Raw genomic sequence first — 16,246 nt, 5'->3', positions numbered from 1 at the left:
AACAGGATATTTCTACCTATTTTACATTATAACTTTTTCTGTTTTCCATTCTTTGAACTAACATAAAGAGGCTGAACATAAAGCTCTGAAAAGCTGTGCTATATCAGAGGATATCTAACATCTTCATGAATTGTCAGCAGTGTACCGCACCCTTATTTCCAGAATGCCTTATTCACAGAAAACCCTTTGGCAGGACCCTTGGGAGGGTCATCAATTAGGGAAACTGACAAATGCTGTGACAAAGAAGGTGTATTTGAGGGGTCAAACGAAATTCAGGAAGCACTAAGAACAGGTTAGAACAACCCAGCTTATAGTTTGTATATTTCATAAAGTGTCTCTAAACAAGAATATGCCAAAAATAATGTAATAAAGTAAATTTAAGTATTTAATGTTTTATTTTATTATTATCTTTTGTAAGTGTCCAGAATATGCATCAATGAGATTCTGGATGGTTATTATTAATAATTCTTTTAAATATTATTTTCTCAATCAAGTAATATCAAGTTTTTTTGTGCACTAAAAAACATGGCGTAGGAATAATTTCCATTCAGAAATTGCAAATAAATTTCACAAACAATTACAAAGAAACAGCAAGCAACATTGAATTAATCATGACATTTTAAATCTGCAGTCCGTAAATTTTGCCTCTTTTTATATTATTACGGAATTATATTCAATGCGTGGGTTGTGATCAGTCTATGGTTGTGATTCAGCGTGGATGAATCTGTTTTGAGGTGAATGTGTAGCTGTCAGTCACCGCACTGGTGTGGATATTCACTGCTGTGAAGACACTTGTGGGCGTTTCTTCTGCTTCCTCTAATGTTATTGGTAGACTGCACGTCTTGACATATCTATAGAAAATGCAATCACAAATATATATTGCCGGTAAAATTAAGATATCATTCTAATATGACTAGGGTTTAACAGTGGAATTTTTTGGTGAAAAAACTACATTACCCATGATCCACACAACGCTTCACCGCTCAATAAAACTGCACCAAAAAACAAACACTTTAGTGCCTCCTCACTCCCATGAAACACTGCAAATGACATAAAATCAGTTTCCTTACGCTCCCAAACTACCAATGTTTCCCAATAAACAACAACAAAAAAATATATGTATATATATGCTGATGATCTCCACATCCACTGCACTAAAGGTGAAAAGAAAACAATTTTATTTTGAAAGTCTTCTAACTGTACCACAGATTCAGTCATTCTAAGCATTTGTTAATGTGTTTCTTACCTTAATGAGCAGGATGTCATTGTTACATTTTTTTTTAGAAAATGACTGTAGATTCTGGACATGGTACATACTTCAAATCCCTCTTCTACAGCAAGACTGTGCTCACTCAGCACTACCTGATTCATGGTGGCACCGTCCTTTCACATACACTTTAACTTACAGAGCAGGTTTTGAATGAAATGACCTCCTTCAACTTATTTAAAATTTACCAATAAAGACATTTGATTCCAAAAAAAAAACAAAAAGAAGAAGAAGAAGAAAATGTTTTTTTGTTGCAATCTGCAGTACATATTGTCTCCAGCAGTAGGCAGCAGTCAACACCCATTATTTACCTTGACAGTTACAATGAGCACAAGAAATACCCACAATAACTGAGCCATCCTGTCAGCACTGTAAGAAAACAAGCATCCAAAATATAGTGAAAGACTCTAATAAATGAAAACGAGTCTCTCAATGCTTATATTGAATCGCTGAAGTCTTTATGTCTACTTGCATCCTTCAAAACTGTACAATAGCAACTCCATATAGTTCAAGAGAACAGAAGAAATAACTAATGCCTTTTACACACGCATGTCAGTAATGAAAAAGGAAATATAATATGTGAAGACTCACCGGTGATAATTCCTCACCTCCCAAGCCTTGAATCACCTCTCCTTTTATACTGACACCCTATCCATGTCTAGTGCTTTTTGCGGGCCTGCTGTTGTCAATTATAACAAACGGTACATCTGTCCCACAGTATAGCAGACACTGACCTAATACCCGACACAGATGAAGTCCCTCAGTGTCACGCATATCTGATTCAAAGCTCTTTATTATGACTGATTGTGTGCTGGAGTTTCAGAACAGCGTTAAATACAAGTATTGTGGGTGTTTTCCAGTGAACAGCGTTTCAAAATATTGCAAGCTCGGGTTACATGATCAGAAATGTTTTTAACAACAACTTATAAAATATATAAATATTATAATTTTTATATATATATATATATATATATATATATATATATATATATATATATATATATATTATATATTATATTATATATATATATATATATTTTGATTGATTGATTGTAAGCCGCCCTGATATATATAATTACCTTTAACAAATAGGGCTTTTCAAAACCATAATCTGACATTTTTCATCATTACAACTGAGCAAAAGACTTTTGAGACTCTTTATAATAAGCTATTTCTCACCAGATTAGCAGATCAGAACAATCCAGTTTATTTGGTGACGCCTTGCTGATTTAAAGTATTTGATTTCAGTGTAATAACATACTTTGCAAAAAACAGAGTAATATCTTCATCTGTGGATGCTATTTATGATAGACAATAAATATGGTTCTCACATTTAAGCTTTTGCGACATTTGTAACTCGAACATACTTAAATGATTCAGTTCCTTTATAACATTTAATCAGTGCTTTATTTTCTGGTGGATGAGCACATAATGGACACATTATTTCCCAGGTACATATTTATATCTGTGTATGCAACTAAAGAATTCGATTTATTTACCTTTCTTTGTTCAATCTGATGACATGCATTTCCTTTCATTCTCCATCTCACCCGCTCAGACTGGGAGTTTTATCAAACACAAAGGTTGGATGACTTCCAGAACAGCTTTAGAATCACTTGTGGGAAAACGGCGACTTTATAGGAGTTATATGAACTTAATATGAAGATAAAATCAGGTTATCTGGGGAGTGTCTCAATACTGTCTGATTTCGTTAATTTGATACATCAGTGTTAAAACTTTGCTTATATTAGAACTACTTCCTTATGCAGTGTTTCTCTAACAAAGTTTTATTTATATTTATTATAGTTTATATTTAACACAAAAGCTGAGGTTGGTATTATATCGCTAACGATTTGTTTGTAGTCTTACCATTTTCTTACCATTTTAAAATAAAGAGCACAATTATTTTAAATTAATTTGAATAAAAGTATTTAAATAATAAGCTGATATAATTTTTAAAAAGAAGAACTGTAGAATCAAATCATTTAAATAAAATAGGTCATCAGCTTTAGTCGTTTGTGAATTTCATCTACAGTTATTACACACAATTATGTATAACTTTAAAAAAAGGATCTGCAGTAATTAAAATAAAATAAAATAAAATAAAATGTCAACAGCTTTAGTAATTTGTTACATCCACTGAATGTCATTTAAATTTATTTCATAAAATTACATAGAATTTTAAAATGGTTATTTTTTTTATAAAGTAATTTTGCAAATAAAATAAAACAAAATCAGAACCTGTCATGAGCTTTAGCTGTTTGTTAACTCTAATAAATGCCATTTAAACTTATTTCACATAATTGTGTGGGATTTTAAAAGAATTTAAAGTGATTTATAACAAAACAAAACAAAACAAAACAGGTCATCAGCTTTAATCGTTTGTTACCTCCAGTGAATGTAACTCAGAATATTCCATATTATTATGTAGAGTTTTAAAATGGTGAAAAATAAAATAATAAAATAAATAAATCCGATTTAGATTGTCATCTAAAGTTATTCCACATCATTTATAACCTATCAAACTGCTATAAAAGACTATAAACCTTTATTATATTGTTAACACAACTACAGAGTCTATAAAATAAAAGACTGAATTGTTTTGTTGATTCTTGCCAACACTTGTGACATCACTGTTGCCCTAATTACCATGACAACTGTATGGATGGAAGATCTATTATTAATGAATGCTGATGATTAATAGTCCGCTGACAACATATCGGCCCCCAAACTCTCTATTAAACTGAGACAGGACCCTGCAGGGCTCTGAGGAGTGAATCTAACACAGAAGCCAGAGACATCATGTCTTGATGATGAGGAGGGTGACGAAGAGGGCTAATCGCTCTGTTGTGGTAGAACAATGGATCAGGTGTAAAATCGGCAGCGGTCAGCACAGGGAACCAGCCATGAGCGAGAGACGGAGAGATACACAATAAATGAGATGTGGATTGTGCTGTGTCAGGTTGAGAGGAGATCATTAGCTAAAACTGGACACAGAGATCACCCTTAACTGAAAACTTTCAGAAATGATTGTCACAACTGCGACAAAACATCATCTACAATAGAAAGAGATTTACAAAGTAAAATAAGATCAATGAAATGTAATTTAATTTAATTGCCATTTAAAATTATTGCACAAATGGATCATTTGATTGAGTTTTCATAATTAAGAAAAAAATTAACTAATCTGCGAGAGAAAAGAATAGAGATAAATAACATAAAATAAATTAAATTAAATTAAATTAAATAAATAAAAAATAAATAAAAAATAATAAAAAAGTTAAAAGCATTGTAACTTCCATATCATTGGGTACAGTATTTTTATATTTTGTGTTTTCATGTTAATTTTAGTTAAAGATTTAGTAATTTTATGGTGTTGTTGTAATTTTTATTATTTTTTTATCATTTTAAATAAATCAGTTTAGCTTTTTATTAATTTTAATAGTAATTTCAACTTTAGTTTTGGTTATTTTAGTACATTTAGTAAAAGTGAAACTTTTAGTGAAATGAGAAATGTGATGAAATATTTGTTTTATTTAACTTTTTTGAGGTAATTGCAAAGTAGCTAAGAATATAGTTAGGAAAAATTATCAAAAGATCAACTGATTTCATTACATTATTTTATTTTATTTTATTTAAAGTATATTTTAAACATTTAAAGTAACGACATACAGTAAATGTGAATTACTACATACTGTCTACATGGTCTATACTTTCCGTAGCCACTAAAAGCATCTACATCAGTAATATGAACCAAAAAGCCTTATTCAAGACAGAATAATAAAAGATACGGTAAATCTGATTGATTCTTTAACTTTAGAATTTAATCTGAGACACGACGCTTGTAGCATGTGACGTAGGAATTTTTGTACTGATCTTAAATCAAACTCAAAACAAAAGGTTACAGGTTTGGTTAAGAAAGCTTCAGTTATATATTGTTCCCGCTCTCAGATGACATTGTGACCATGGAGACGGAAATAGGAACTAGGAACCAGGAAACCCGAGAATGCAGAGGTGATCCGTCCCCAGGTGAGGAATCAGAGTAGCTGAAGCAAAGCTCGTCTCAGTCTGGTCTGCACCTGTGGATGTGTCTGTCTCTGTCTCTGTGTCTGTGTCTGCATCAGTATGAACCTGCCGCTGCTTCTGCTCTGTGTTCTCCTGGAGATCCTCGTGGTGAGCTGTAAGTACAGATTTATACTTCAGTCACACAATATCCCTTCAGTGGATTAACACAGTATAGTGCCACTGAGTGCTGTGCTATGGGAGTCATATAATGTACCTTGAGCAAAGCAATGAACTGAAGTGAGGTTTTTACTTTAAAAAGACACTGTGGATCTTTTCACAAAAAAGCTTGGGTGACTTAAACTTAGAATTTTAATGTAAATAATATAATGACAATTTGAATTTTAAAACGCCAATGATAATTTCACAAAGTCTGTCTTTTAATTTTAGAATGTATTTTATAATTAAATAATAATAATAATACAGTATATTTTTAAATAAATTAATGGCATATTGTAATTTTGTAGATTCATGTTTACAACACACAGGAATAGAATAGAATATAACAGAATAGAATAGAATAGAATAGAATAGAACAGAATAGAAAAAAATAATTGTAATGTTTTAGAATCACAAGAAAAAAAGTGCAAAAATAAAACATCCTTTAATATCTTAATTGTTCATTTGTAACACAAAACAAAATGTTTTTCTGTGCAAAAAATGTATATGTGTATTTGTGTGTATACATATATATCATATATTTAATATAAAATGTTTTTCTGTGTGAAAAATGTATGTGTGTGTGTGTGTGTGTGTGTGTTTGTGTGTGTGTGTGTCTATATACATATTTTTAATATATTTAATATAAAACTACATATATTTACATTTATGCAATTAACAGATGTTTTTATCCAAAGCGACTTACAGTGCATTCAAGCTATAAAGGAGCTTAAAGAAAAAAACCTTAAAGAAAAAGAACCAAATTCACCCAAGACAGAGATTAATTTAAAAATATATATAATTTTACTGAAGCACTGATGCTTAATAGAAATATACTGTAAATAATATTGCCAAGATTTCTTTGCATAAATAAGCAAATAAGTAAATTTTTTTTTTTTTCTGAGAGACATTTTTGGATCTGACTTTTAATAGAGTATGGTACAGCTAATTTATTTTTAATATTATTTTTTTTATGTTTGGCTGAAGTTTTGTCAGCTTTACGATTTATTAGTGCAGAAATGAAATATGAGGACAAACTAAAAGTTTCGTTTCATTGATGGATGGGCCCTTTATCCTGACAGCCTGCTCTGAGTGCATCTTCACTGAAGGGAATCCAAAGAAGCCACAGCACATTTTTAATTTCCAAAAAAAAAAAAATAATAATAATAATAATTAATCTATCAGATGCTGGAATTGCATTGAATTGAACTGAATTATAAGAACACACAGAAGATGTTTCGATCCACACACGGTGTAGTTTAAATCCCTCTACACTGTAGTTCAGCACTGTATACTGTTTTTTGCCACTTCACAACAAATAGCAAACAATAGAAGTACATAACCTCTTCATGTGCAGAGAATTCAATGCCTCGTGCACTTTAACGTTTAGGATTTCCTCACGTTGGGAGCTTCATAAAGCAATCTGATCACAGTCATGATGCTGCCAATCCTCGTGAGGTCTAAGGTCATTCAATAAAGGTTACATAATAGGTTCAATCCAGCACGTATGTGTTTCACACGGGAAGAATGAAGGCCTGCTCAGATTGTATAATGTATAGGATTACTTTAACCGCGAAACATACAGCTGTCTTATTGTTAAATGGCGATCAATATGCCCAAGGGCAACATATAGAGCAGAGATGACTTTCCAGTCACCAGTCACATCAAACACAGTCTCTATTCGTGATGCACGTGTTAGGAAATTATAGTCTTGTGTGGACTATAAAAAATCCCATATTGTTTACATTGCATTGTTCAGTATTGACATATTTATCAATCTTAAGTTCCACTCTCTCCTTCTGAGACAAAGGTTTGGGGTCAGAGCGGCCTCCACGTGTGTGCGCACGTGTAAAAGGAAAATCTAGACAAATCTCACCGAGATTGACGATGCTGTCAGTGAATTCACTTGTCTGCTGGTTTGTTTCACAGGTCAAGATGTGATACAGCCTCGTATCATCGGTGGATACGTCCCGGCGCCGCACGCCATTAAATACATCGTGTCCATTCAGAGCGCTACGGGCCAGCACTTCTGTGGCGGGACCTTGATTAACAAATACTGGATCCTGACCGCAGCACACTGCAATGTAGGGTAAGACACAGAAACTGTTTGAGGATTTCTACATATTTTGTTTATATATTGTATAAAAGCATTTCAATGAAATTCAGTGTCAGGTTAGAGAGTGTATATTTCTATTTGACGACACTGACTCACTGAACAGATGTTGTGTTCGTCTGAGGTGGTTACCATTATAACAGTATGGCACTTGAGCATTTGATGTATTATTATTGGAAGGTATAATGACAAAATAGAATAATATAAACCAAAAATATAAAATAATATAACTAATGAAATGCAGTTTAAGTAAATGTAATGATAAATGTAAATGATCAATTGACAAATTAATGATACATTATTAAAAAAAAAATATATATATAGGTATGTGTTTTTATATATATATATATATATATATATATATATATATATATATGTGTGTGTGTGTTTCTCTGGGAATCGATCCCCCAACCTTGCGCTAGCTTGCTTGCTAACGCAACGCTCTACCAGTTGAGCTACAGGAACACAAATTATGTAATGATAAATGTAGTAATTTTTCAAATTAATTTTTTTGCAAGCAAAAAATTATCAAAAATACTACACAAAACAATAATATTTTACGTAAATGTGTGTGTGAGTGTGTGTGTGCGTATATCTGAACATCATAGCTTAAACCAGCTTTGGTAAGCTTTAACTAGCAAAGAGCCGCCACCTGTAAAGGTCTAGATTTAGAGCAGAAAAGACACTAACTTCAGCAGAACGCACTTTAGAAATTACTTTAAAATTATGTTAAATAAAATGTTTTAATGCTTTTTAATTACTAAAAAACAGGCAGCTGCGGTTGCCAGAAATTGACAGTATAAATACAATGACAGTGTTTCAGGCATTATGGGATTACATATTGGTACTTACAGGGTATATTTTATAACTAATAACTGCATAATTAAAGTAATATAATGTTAATTCACCGAGCTACTTGAGTTATCGAAATCTGCATAATACAGGTGGTAAAATAGAACAGAATAGAGTACTAAAAAAGCTCAACTTACCTAAATAACAGAAAACATAGTACAAAACACACCAATGTATATTACGGATAATAAAAACAAGAAAAAATAATTAAATATGTGATTTCTGGAAATGTACAGATTTTCATCATGAATTATAATTTAATAAATAGTTTTTCTTTCCAAAAACCATACATGTGTAAGCATATTAGAGTAAAATTGCATATGTTTTATACTTTTGTGAATTACATGTAATACAGTTTCTGAATGTGGCAAGGTAACTTACAGTAAACCAGTTAACAGATCGTTACAGTCTTTTTACAGTGTATTTTAAAGAAGTCTTGAACTTCTTGAGTCTTTTTTTGTGTCTCCAGGGCTGCAAACATGAGGATCGTGGCTGGAGATTTTTCTGTGGGATTATATGAGGGGACGGAGCAGTTCCGCAGGCCTCATGTTTTAATACCTCACCCAGAGTATAATAAAGCCACCAATAATGCAGACATCATGCTCATTAAGGTGAGGCAGTGGAATCAATGCTTCTGTCCGACTCACTGAACCTTCATTAGCTGTGAATCATTGATTCGATTCATGCATATAAAATGAACACAATGATCCAGCATCAAGTCATATTACATGAAGTGATGGACGTGTCTCTCAGTAATCTGTGCTATACCCATCTGCATGAATTTTTTACACAATTAAAGTTTTACGTGTAAACTTAATACTGTACTTTTATCTGTTAATAATAGTTCTTGGACTATTGAGCTGTAGCATGAAAAAAAGTTGTATTTTTATGAAATAAAACATTAAAAAATATTAATAAATAGCGTAACAAATGTATAGCTCACTGTTAGATGATGTTAGTTCATGCATTAATTATTGTCAGCAAATGGGACTTGTGTAACAGTATAACACAGATGCTTTTGTATGAACACAAATTACCAATGCCCCCCTTAATTTTATCCTTAGTAAAATTATATCCGGCATTATGAAACATGATATGAAGAAAATAAAAGCAAAATGAAGGTAAATATCAAATATCAATATGCGTCATTTTCAAACAAGATGTAATTTGTCAAATTATACAAAAAGTGTTTATGCATATGTGTGTATATTAATATGATATTAGCCTTAACGAGTAAAAGGAGCAGACCACTAAATAGTTTCAAATGTCATTTCCATCAGAGAATGCTATTAAACATTGCAGAGTTTCAGAAAAAGTTTACTTAATAACTAAAAGTAATATAAACACTTAAGTATTTTATTGTATGCTTTATGTGCACTATTAATTCTTCAACTCTCTCATCTGTTTAGCTGCAGTCTCCCATCTATCTGAACAGCTATGTGTCTCTGGCGCCATTGCCTCGGCAGGACACCATGGTGGCCATGGGATGCGTGTGCACGGTGTCCGGCTGGGGCTTCACCACTCCAACGGGAGGAATACCTGAAACACTGCGCACGGTCAAACTGCCCATCGTGTCCAGCTCAGTGTGTAACGGCACAGACTCTTTTAATGGAAACATCACAGAGAATATGATCTGTGCAGGATACAGCGAAGGAGGAAAAGATGCATGCAAGGTGAGACAATCAAATACTGCTTCAGATGCACTTCATGTGAACGGCACAGTGGACTGGATTTATTTCAATGCTGTTCGAAATCTACAATTAATGAATAAGTGGTAAAAACAAGAAAACTTTTTTTTTAAATAAACCACTGGGTAAACATTGGTAACTATTAGCACAAATTTAGATATTTACAGGAGTTTGACTTTGTTGTTAGGAACATGATCGTCTTATATTCAATCATTATTTGGATGTGTCATTGTTTTATCAAACCATTTATACATTTAATTGGTTGCATTTCTGAGTCTAATTGAACTTAGAAATGTGTGGCCATTTACTTTAGTTATTATATGAAAATCAGTGCTTTAAGTGGGCCGGTATGCACTGGTACTCAGTACCACCACTTCCAAATATAGCTCTTGAGCGTACTGCCACCTCTCCATGTGCCCAGAACGTGCTTTTAGCTTACCGGTATGTTCATTTGGACATCTGTTTTAATAGAGGTTTTAATCCTTTGCCTGCGCTGCCGCTTTTCAGAGCACCCATCACAATGCACGCTTCCTAATTCTTCCTAGTTCGGGAGTTCGGAGCGGGTTCGCGAATTATTTGAGTCAGTTTGAGGATCGCAAATAATTTGAATCAGTTTGGGAGTTCGGAGAGGCTTCGCGGATCATTTGAATCAATTCGAGAGTTCGGGTTCGCGAATCATTTGAGTCAGTTCGGGAGTTCGGAGCGGGTTCGCGAATCATTTGATTCAGTTTGGGAGTTCGTAGCATAGACAGTAAAAGAAATGGACACAGCGACCCCATTGGAACTCAATTGAGACAAATGAAGCCCAGTTTTAGCGTTTTTTAGCACTTCCGTTTCTGACGCGCAGACTCAAACGAAGCTTGACGACGTCAGCAACCTGTCTGACAGATGTAAATCTTCTAGTAGCTGTGCGTGCAAACTGCCATCGTTAATCTTGCAGAGACGGCGAGCTTGAGCGGGGAGTTCTTTGGCGTGAGTGAGCAGGAGTAAGTATTCTGATTAATTATTTTGTATAGTATTTTAAAATGTAACGCCAGTACGCCATATTAAGTTAATTGCCTGCGAGCTTCTCCTCCTGTCTGTACGGTAATGCGACAGAGAGCCGAGTGGTTATGACGCAATCGTTAGCCTATTTTTTACAAAAACTGTTTATACGGGGCCATAATGTAACATAGAAGGTAATGGAGCCCTTTATACATTGTCGTGTATCTTTAGAAATAAATAATGGACAAACGGAGTCTTTAAACGCCTCAGATGTAAAGTTATTCGCTGTCAAAGTGACGCCAAAATGAATGGGAGTCAATGGGAATGCTAACGCAAGTGAAGTTCTGCTAAAAGATGGCAGCCCCCACCCGACTTCAACTTCCGGTCGAGTTCCTTGCCCCTTGGTTCGTAGCGGGTTTGCAAATCATTTGAGTCAGTTCGGGAGTTCAAAGCGGGTTCGCGAATCATTTGAGTCAATTTGGTGATCACGAATCATTTGAATCAGTTCGGGAGTTCGGAGCGGGTTCGCGAATCATTTGAGTAAATTCGGGAGTTCAAAGCGGGTTCGCGAATCATTTGAGTCAGTTTGGGGATCGCGAATCATTCGAGTAAATTCGGGAGATCAAAGCTGGTTCGCGAATCATTTGAGTCAGTTTGGAAGTTTGAATGCAGTAGCCTAACGCTGTACCTCTTTCTAAGGGTATTTTTTCAAAATCCTTTTGCACATTTTATTTATGTTCAGCAGTTCTTTCTAGTTCAAGCAAATCCACAAACTAAAAAAAGGATTTATTATTAAGGTCACCTGTTGACTGCTGTATATAAAAGCCCTTCATTATAGTTGTTGTTACCTCAGGGGATGAGGGGAGTCATCAAAAAACAAAACAAAAAAAAACAACAACTGGAAATATATATATATATATATATATATATATATATATATATATATATATATATATATATATATATATATATATATATATATATGGCAATAATAGAGTACTGGCACCTCTTTTGGGCCACTTAAAGCACTGATGCAAATAAATAAAAAGATAAATTAAAAAATTACGAAAAAATAAGGAAAAGAAAAGAAAACTATAGAGTTTAACATTTTATCAGCAACTCTTTGATTAACTAGCACCTTTAGACTTGTGACAATAAATTAAAAGAATAAATAAATAAATAAGTGTGTGATAACCAGGTTAGAAATATCTGGTATTACACCGTAAAAAAATCCAACTCACAAAAAGTTAGACTAATGATTAGATTTTAGTTAACTGGACAATTAAATGCAAAAATGCTGGAATAACTAGTGAAAATACGTTGGTTCAACAATTGTTGGATGAGATAGAGATCCATTGAGATAGCAATTTGAATGTTTTTTTTTTTTTCTTTTTTTCTGCCTACTCATTTAAAGGTCCCATGACATGGATCATTTACTTATCTTTAAATGCTTTTTAATGTTCTCTTAGGTGTACTTATATTGTTAGTATGATTTTTACATTTAAAATTTAGAAATAAAAAGCATTTTTAGATCCTGATATTAGCCCTCTGGCTTGAATGCTCTGTTTGAAGGGGCGTGTCTGCTGTGAGACTCCGAGTAAACCACAACTGTTGTGATTGGCTGACATCGTTGCATTCGAAATGTGTTCATGTGGAACCCCTCTCAAATATAACATATATATATATATATATATATATATATATTTTTTTTTTTTACTATTACAGCTGTCGAGATTATTATTGCAACACGTTATCTCACAAAATGCTTTCACCACAGCTAACAGCAAACACATGAATGCAGTAAGAGCTTTGTTGTGCAGCATAACAGCGTCATTCATTGTAACGGCAGTTTGGGCAAGTGTGCAGATATACTCGCGATGTGTAACAGCTCCGGAAAAAAGCGAGCGTTCTTTGATCGCTCTCTGTAGTTAAATCACAATTTAATTAAAAGATTTGTTTCATGCTACTAAGAGAAACAACGCGAAGTTGATCGCTTAGTCACTGGCTTGATTCACTGATGCATCAGTATTAAACGATTTAGAAAGAAAGTCTGTGTGAACTTGAATGATTAGCTACCCATCAGAAATCACTGATCACAGATCAGGCATTAATGAACACTGTTACTCACGGTTTGTGGCGGTGCTGTCGAATCCATATCATAAAAGTCTGTTTGTAACACCTGTGCTGAATTATATGTAAATATTTGGGCGGGCAAAGCAGAGAAAGGGGAGGTAACAATTCTCGTTGCAACGTCACAACGAGGAGATTCAAAATCAGCCCGTTTGAGCTTCCATTCCAAGGCAGAGAAAGATAGAAAAATCTCGATTTACACCGATTCAAATTTCTAGAAACTTGGGGACCATATACAGGCTAGGGGAACTCATATTAATCTTAAAAAACCTCAGAAAGTGAAATTTTCATGTTTAATTATTTTTTGAAGAATGAGTCTGGCTAAAGTTACCAATGTGTTGCTGCTGGTTTGAAATAAAACCTGTACCAAAATATCAAGCACGTAGTTGTTGTTTTTTTAACCTTGTGATGCTGTCTAAAAACACATTTTTAGTAAAATGAACGTACTTTATTAAGTCAAGTGAAAATAACATTAAATGTTGAAATTACATAACAAAAGTTTTTTTAACTATAAAAACTAAATCAGCTGAATAAAAGATCTTAAGTTGGGAGACATGTGACCTTACATGTTAAAAGTTAAGTAAACTCAAAAAATCTGTGCAGCAAATTACCTTGTAACTTTAAGTTGTCAACTTTTCTTTTTTTACAGTGTAATTAGGGACCAAATAAATAAATAAAAATGCATTACTGTTCAAAGGTTTGTTTAAATGTTTAAAATAATGTTTATAAACTTTATATAATTAATAAAGTTGCTGAAAAAAAATTGAAACAAAGCAGCATCATGCATGTACAGTATGTATAGTTTAAAGGGCCGAAAACCAATCACAAATAGTACTTTCTTCATTTATAAACTTGAGAAGGAGAGGGATGCAGGAAAACTGCCATAAAGTCTTGAGACATGTTTTTTAAAAGTTGAACTTACATTAATTTAACACGGCTTTCTAAACATGTGGCTCTCTTGTGCGAGAAGGGAGTGCAACGGTGATAGATGTCCCTCTAGAAAATGCGATAAATATGCGTTCTGTGTGAACAGCTTGGTTTAAACAATCTTGATGTTCTATTTTTCTGCAATATTTTGAATGGACAACATAGCAGCGCAGCATTTAGTGGGCTCAACTGGATAGGCTAACATAAGCATTAAAATCCAATGACACTTATATTGTCGTCGCATTTCGTGCACCACTGATAAGCCTGATGCACACCTGAAATTCGAATACAACGTTTTTGCATTTGAATGTGGATTTTTATTTTAAATTTGATAAATATACAAATTTTTAATTTGTTTTCATAGCCCTTATACATACAGAGGCGGCAGAACTTAACCTGCCAAGGGAAAGTCACAGTTTTGCCAACAGGGAAGCCATACTGTGGGAATACACATTTGGGGTCACCTGAGGGAGAACCACAATATATGGGAACCTAGCCTAAAATGAGGGTTGACCAGCGGGGCATATACACAGGTAATAGGCCTGGTGTCAGATAACCTCCACCAAATCTTTTTACCGAAGGATTGTGGAGGAACTTTCGTTGTGAGGTTCTCCTTCTAGTTCTAGGTCTTGTTTGATCACTCTTCTTGCACACCATCTGACCTCCCTGTCCAAAATTGTATTAATATGATTTGTTTTTCTGCAGGGGGATTCTGGAGGGCCGCTGGTGTGTGAGGGCCACGTCTATGGTATCGTCTCCTGGGGCAATGGCTGCGGTGATGCCCAGTACCCTGGTGTCTACACGTCCGTCTCAAGGTTTCGTCAATGGATCGATGAAACTATATTTGGCTTTTATGGAAGGTGCCTCAAGTATTAGACTGCAGTGTTACCCCAGCACTTCCCTAATCAAACTTGAAATCCTCGAAATATGCCAACACGAATACTGTTGCTACTTTCTTCTGTTTGAAAAGTTAGGACTTTTGATGATTTCCAGATGAGTACAATGCTGTTCTGAAACAGCACGTCTGTTCCTCAACAGCTGGTAGACCTTTTTTCAGTAGTTTGTACAAACTGTTTTTTTTAAAGGTGACATATTGCTGCTTCCCTGCAATGTCAGTGAAAACTGACAATAGAAAGCTAAAGGAATGTGTAAAAAAAAAAAAAAAAAATGCTTTTATATGGAATGGTACATGTGAGAACGTAATATTCAACATTCAAATAATCTAATCAAACAGACTTAATTTGTAACCAAACCGGTTACACACTTACAAGTAAAATGGGTAGTTCACTCAAAAATGAAATTGTCAATTTACTCACTGTCATGATTTGTCAACCTGTATAAATATGCCTTTGTCTTCACAAAATTCAAAATGGTATATATATATATATATATATATATATATATATATATATATATATATATATGTGTGTGTATATATATATATATATATATATATATATATATATATATATATATATATATATATGTATATATATATATATATGTGTATATGTATATGTGTATATACAGTATATACATATATACAGAATATACATATATATATATATATATATATATATATATATGTATATGTATGTATGTATAGTATATGTCTATGTATATATGTATGTATGTATATATATTGTATTTTAACACTGTCAAGATTTTTTTTTTTTTTACTTATGAATGCTTTTATTCAGCAAGGATGCATTCAGTTAGTCAAAAGTGTAAACACATTTATAATGTCACAAAAGATTTCTAATAAACGCTGTTCTGTTTATTCATCAAAGAATCCTGAAAAAATGTTTTCAGCACTGATAATAATCAGAAATGTTTTTTGAGCAGCAAATCATCCTATTAGAATAATTACATTTTAAAATATATTCCAATAGAAAACAGTTACTTTAAATGGTATTAATATTTCACAATATTGCTGTTTTTACTGATTTTTTTTAGAAAATAAATGCAGCTTTAGTGAGCATAAGAAACTTATTTTAAAAACATTTTTTTTTAAATCTTACTTTTGAAAGGCAGTGTATGCATATATGAAAATTGTTTGACACA

The 16,246-nt window shown here is 33.3% G+C and overlaps 1 protein-coding gene across 1 annotated transcript; it reads left to right on the top strand.

Moving 5' to 3' along the window:
• Positions 1–5,392: 5,392 nt before the first annotated feature.
• Positions 5,393–15,123, top strand: LOC113065366 (trypsin-like). Its single transcript, XM_026236587.1, has 5 exons — positions 5,393–5,447; positions 7,418–7,577; positions 8,923–9,064; positions 9,863–10,126; positions 14,888–15,123. The coding sequence occupies exons 1-5, from the start codon at positions 5,393–5,395 to the stop codon at positions 15,056–15,058; spliced, it is 792 nt and encodes a 263-aa protein (XP_026092372.1). The 3' UTR covers positions 15,059–15,123.
• Positions 15,124–16,246: the final 1,123 nt, after the last annotated feature.

This window comes from Carassius auratus, chromosome 48 (assembly GCF_003368295.1).
Source record: "Carassius auratus strain Wakin chromosome 48, ASM336829v1, whole genome shotgun sequence".
Taxonomy (NCBI): Eukaryota; Metazoa; Chordata; class Actinopteri; order Cypriniformes; family Cyprinidae; genus Carassius; species Carassius auratus.
The sequence above is the reverse complement of the archived record's forward strand: the minus strand, read 5'-3'. Positions and strand labels throughout refer to the sequence as shown.

Coding starts and splice junctions, on each gene's coding strand:
- LOC113065366 (XM_026236587.1), top strand. CDS start 5,393: ATGAACCTGCCGCTGCTTCTGCTCTGTGTTCTCCTGGAGATCCTCGTG. Junction 7,578..8,922: donor GCAGCACACTGCAATGTAGG/GTAAGACACAGA, acceptor TTGTGTCTCCAG/GGCTGCAAACATGAGGATCG. Junction 10,127..14,887: donor GAGGAAAAGATGCATGCAAG/GTGAGACAATCA, acceptor GTTTTTCTGCAG/GGGGATTCTGGAGGGCCGCT.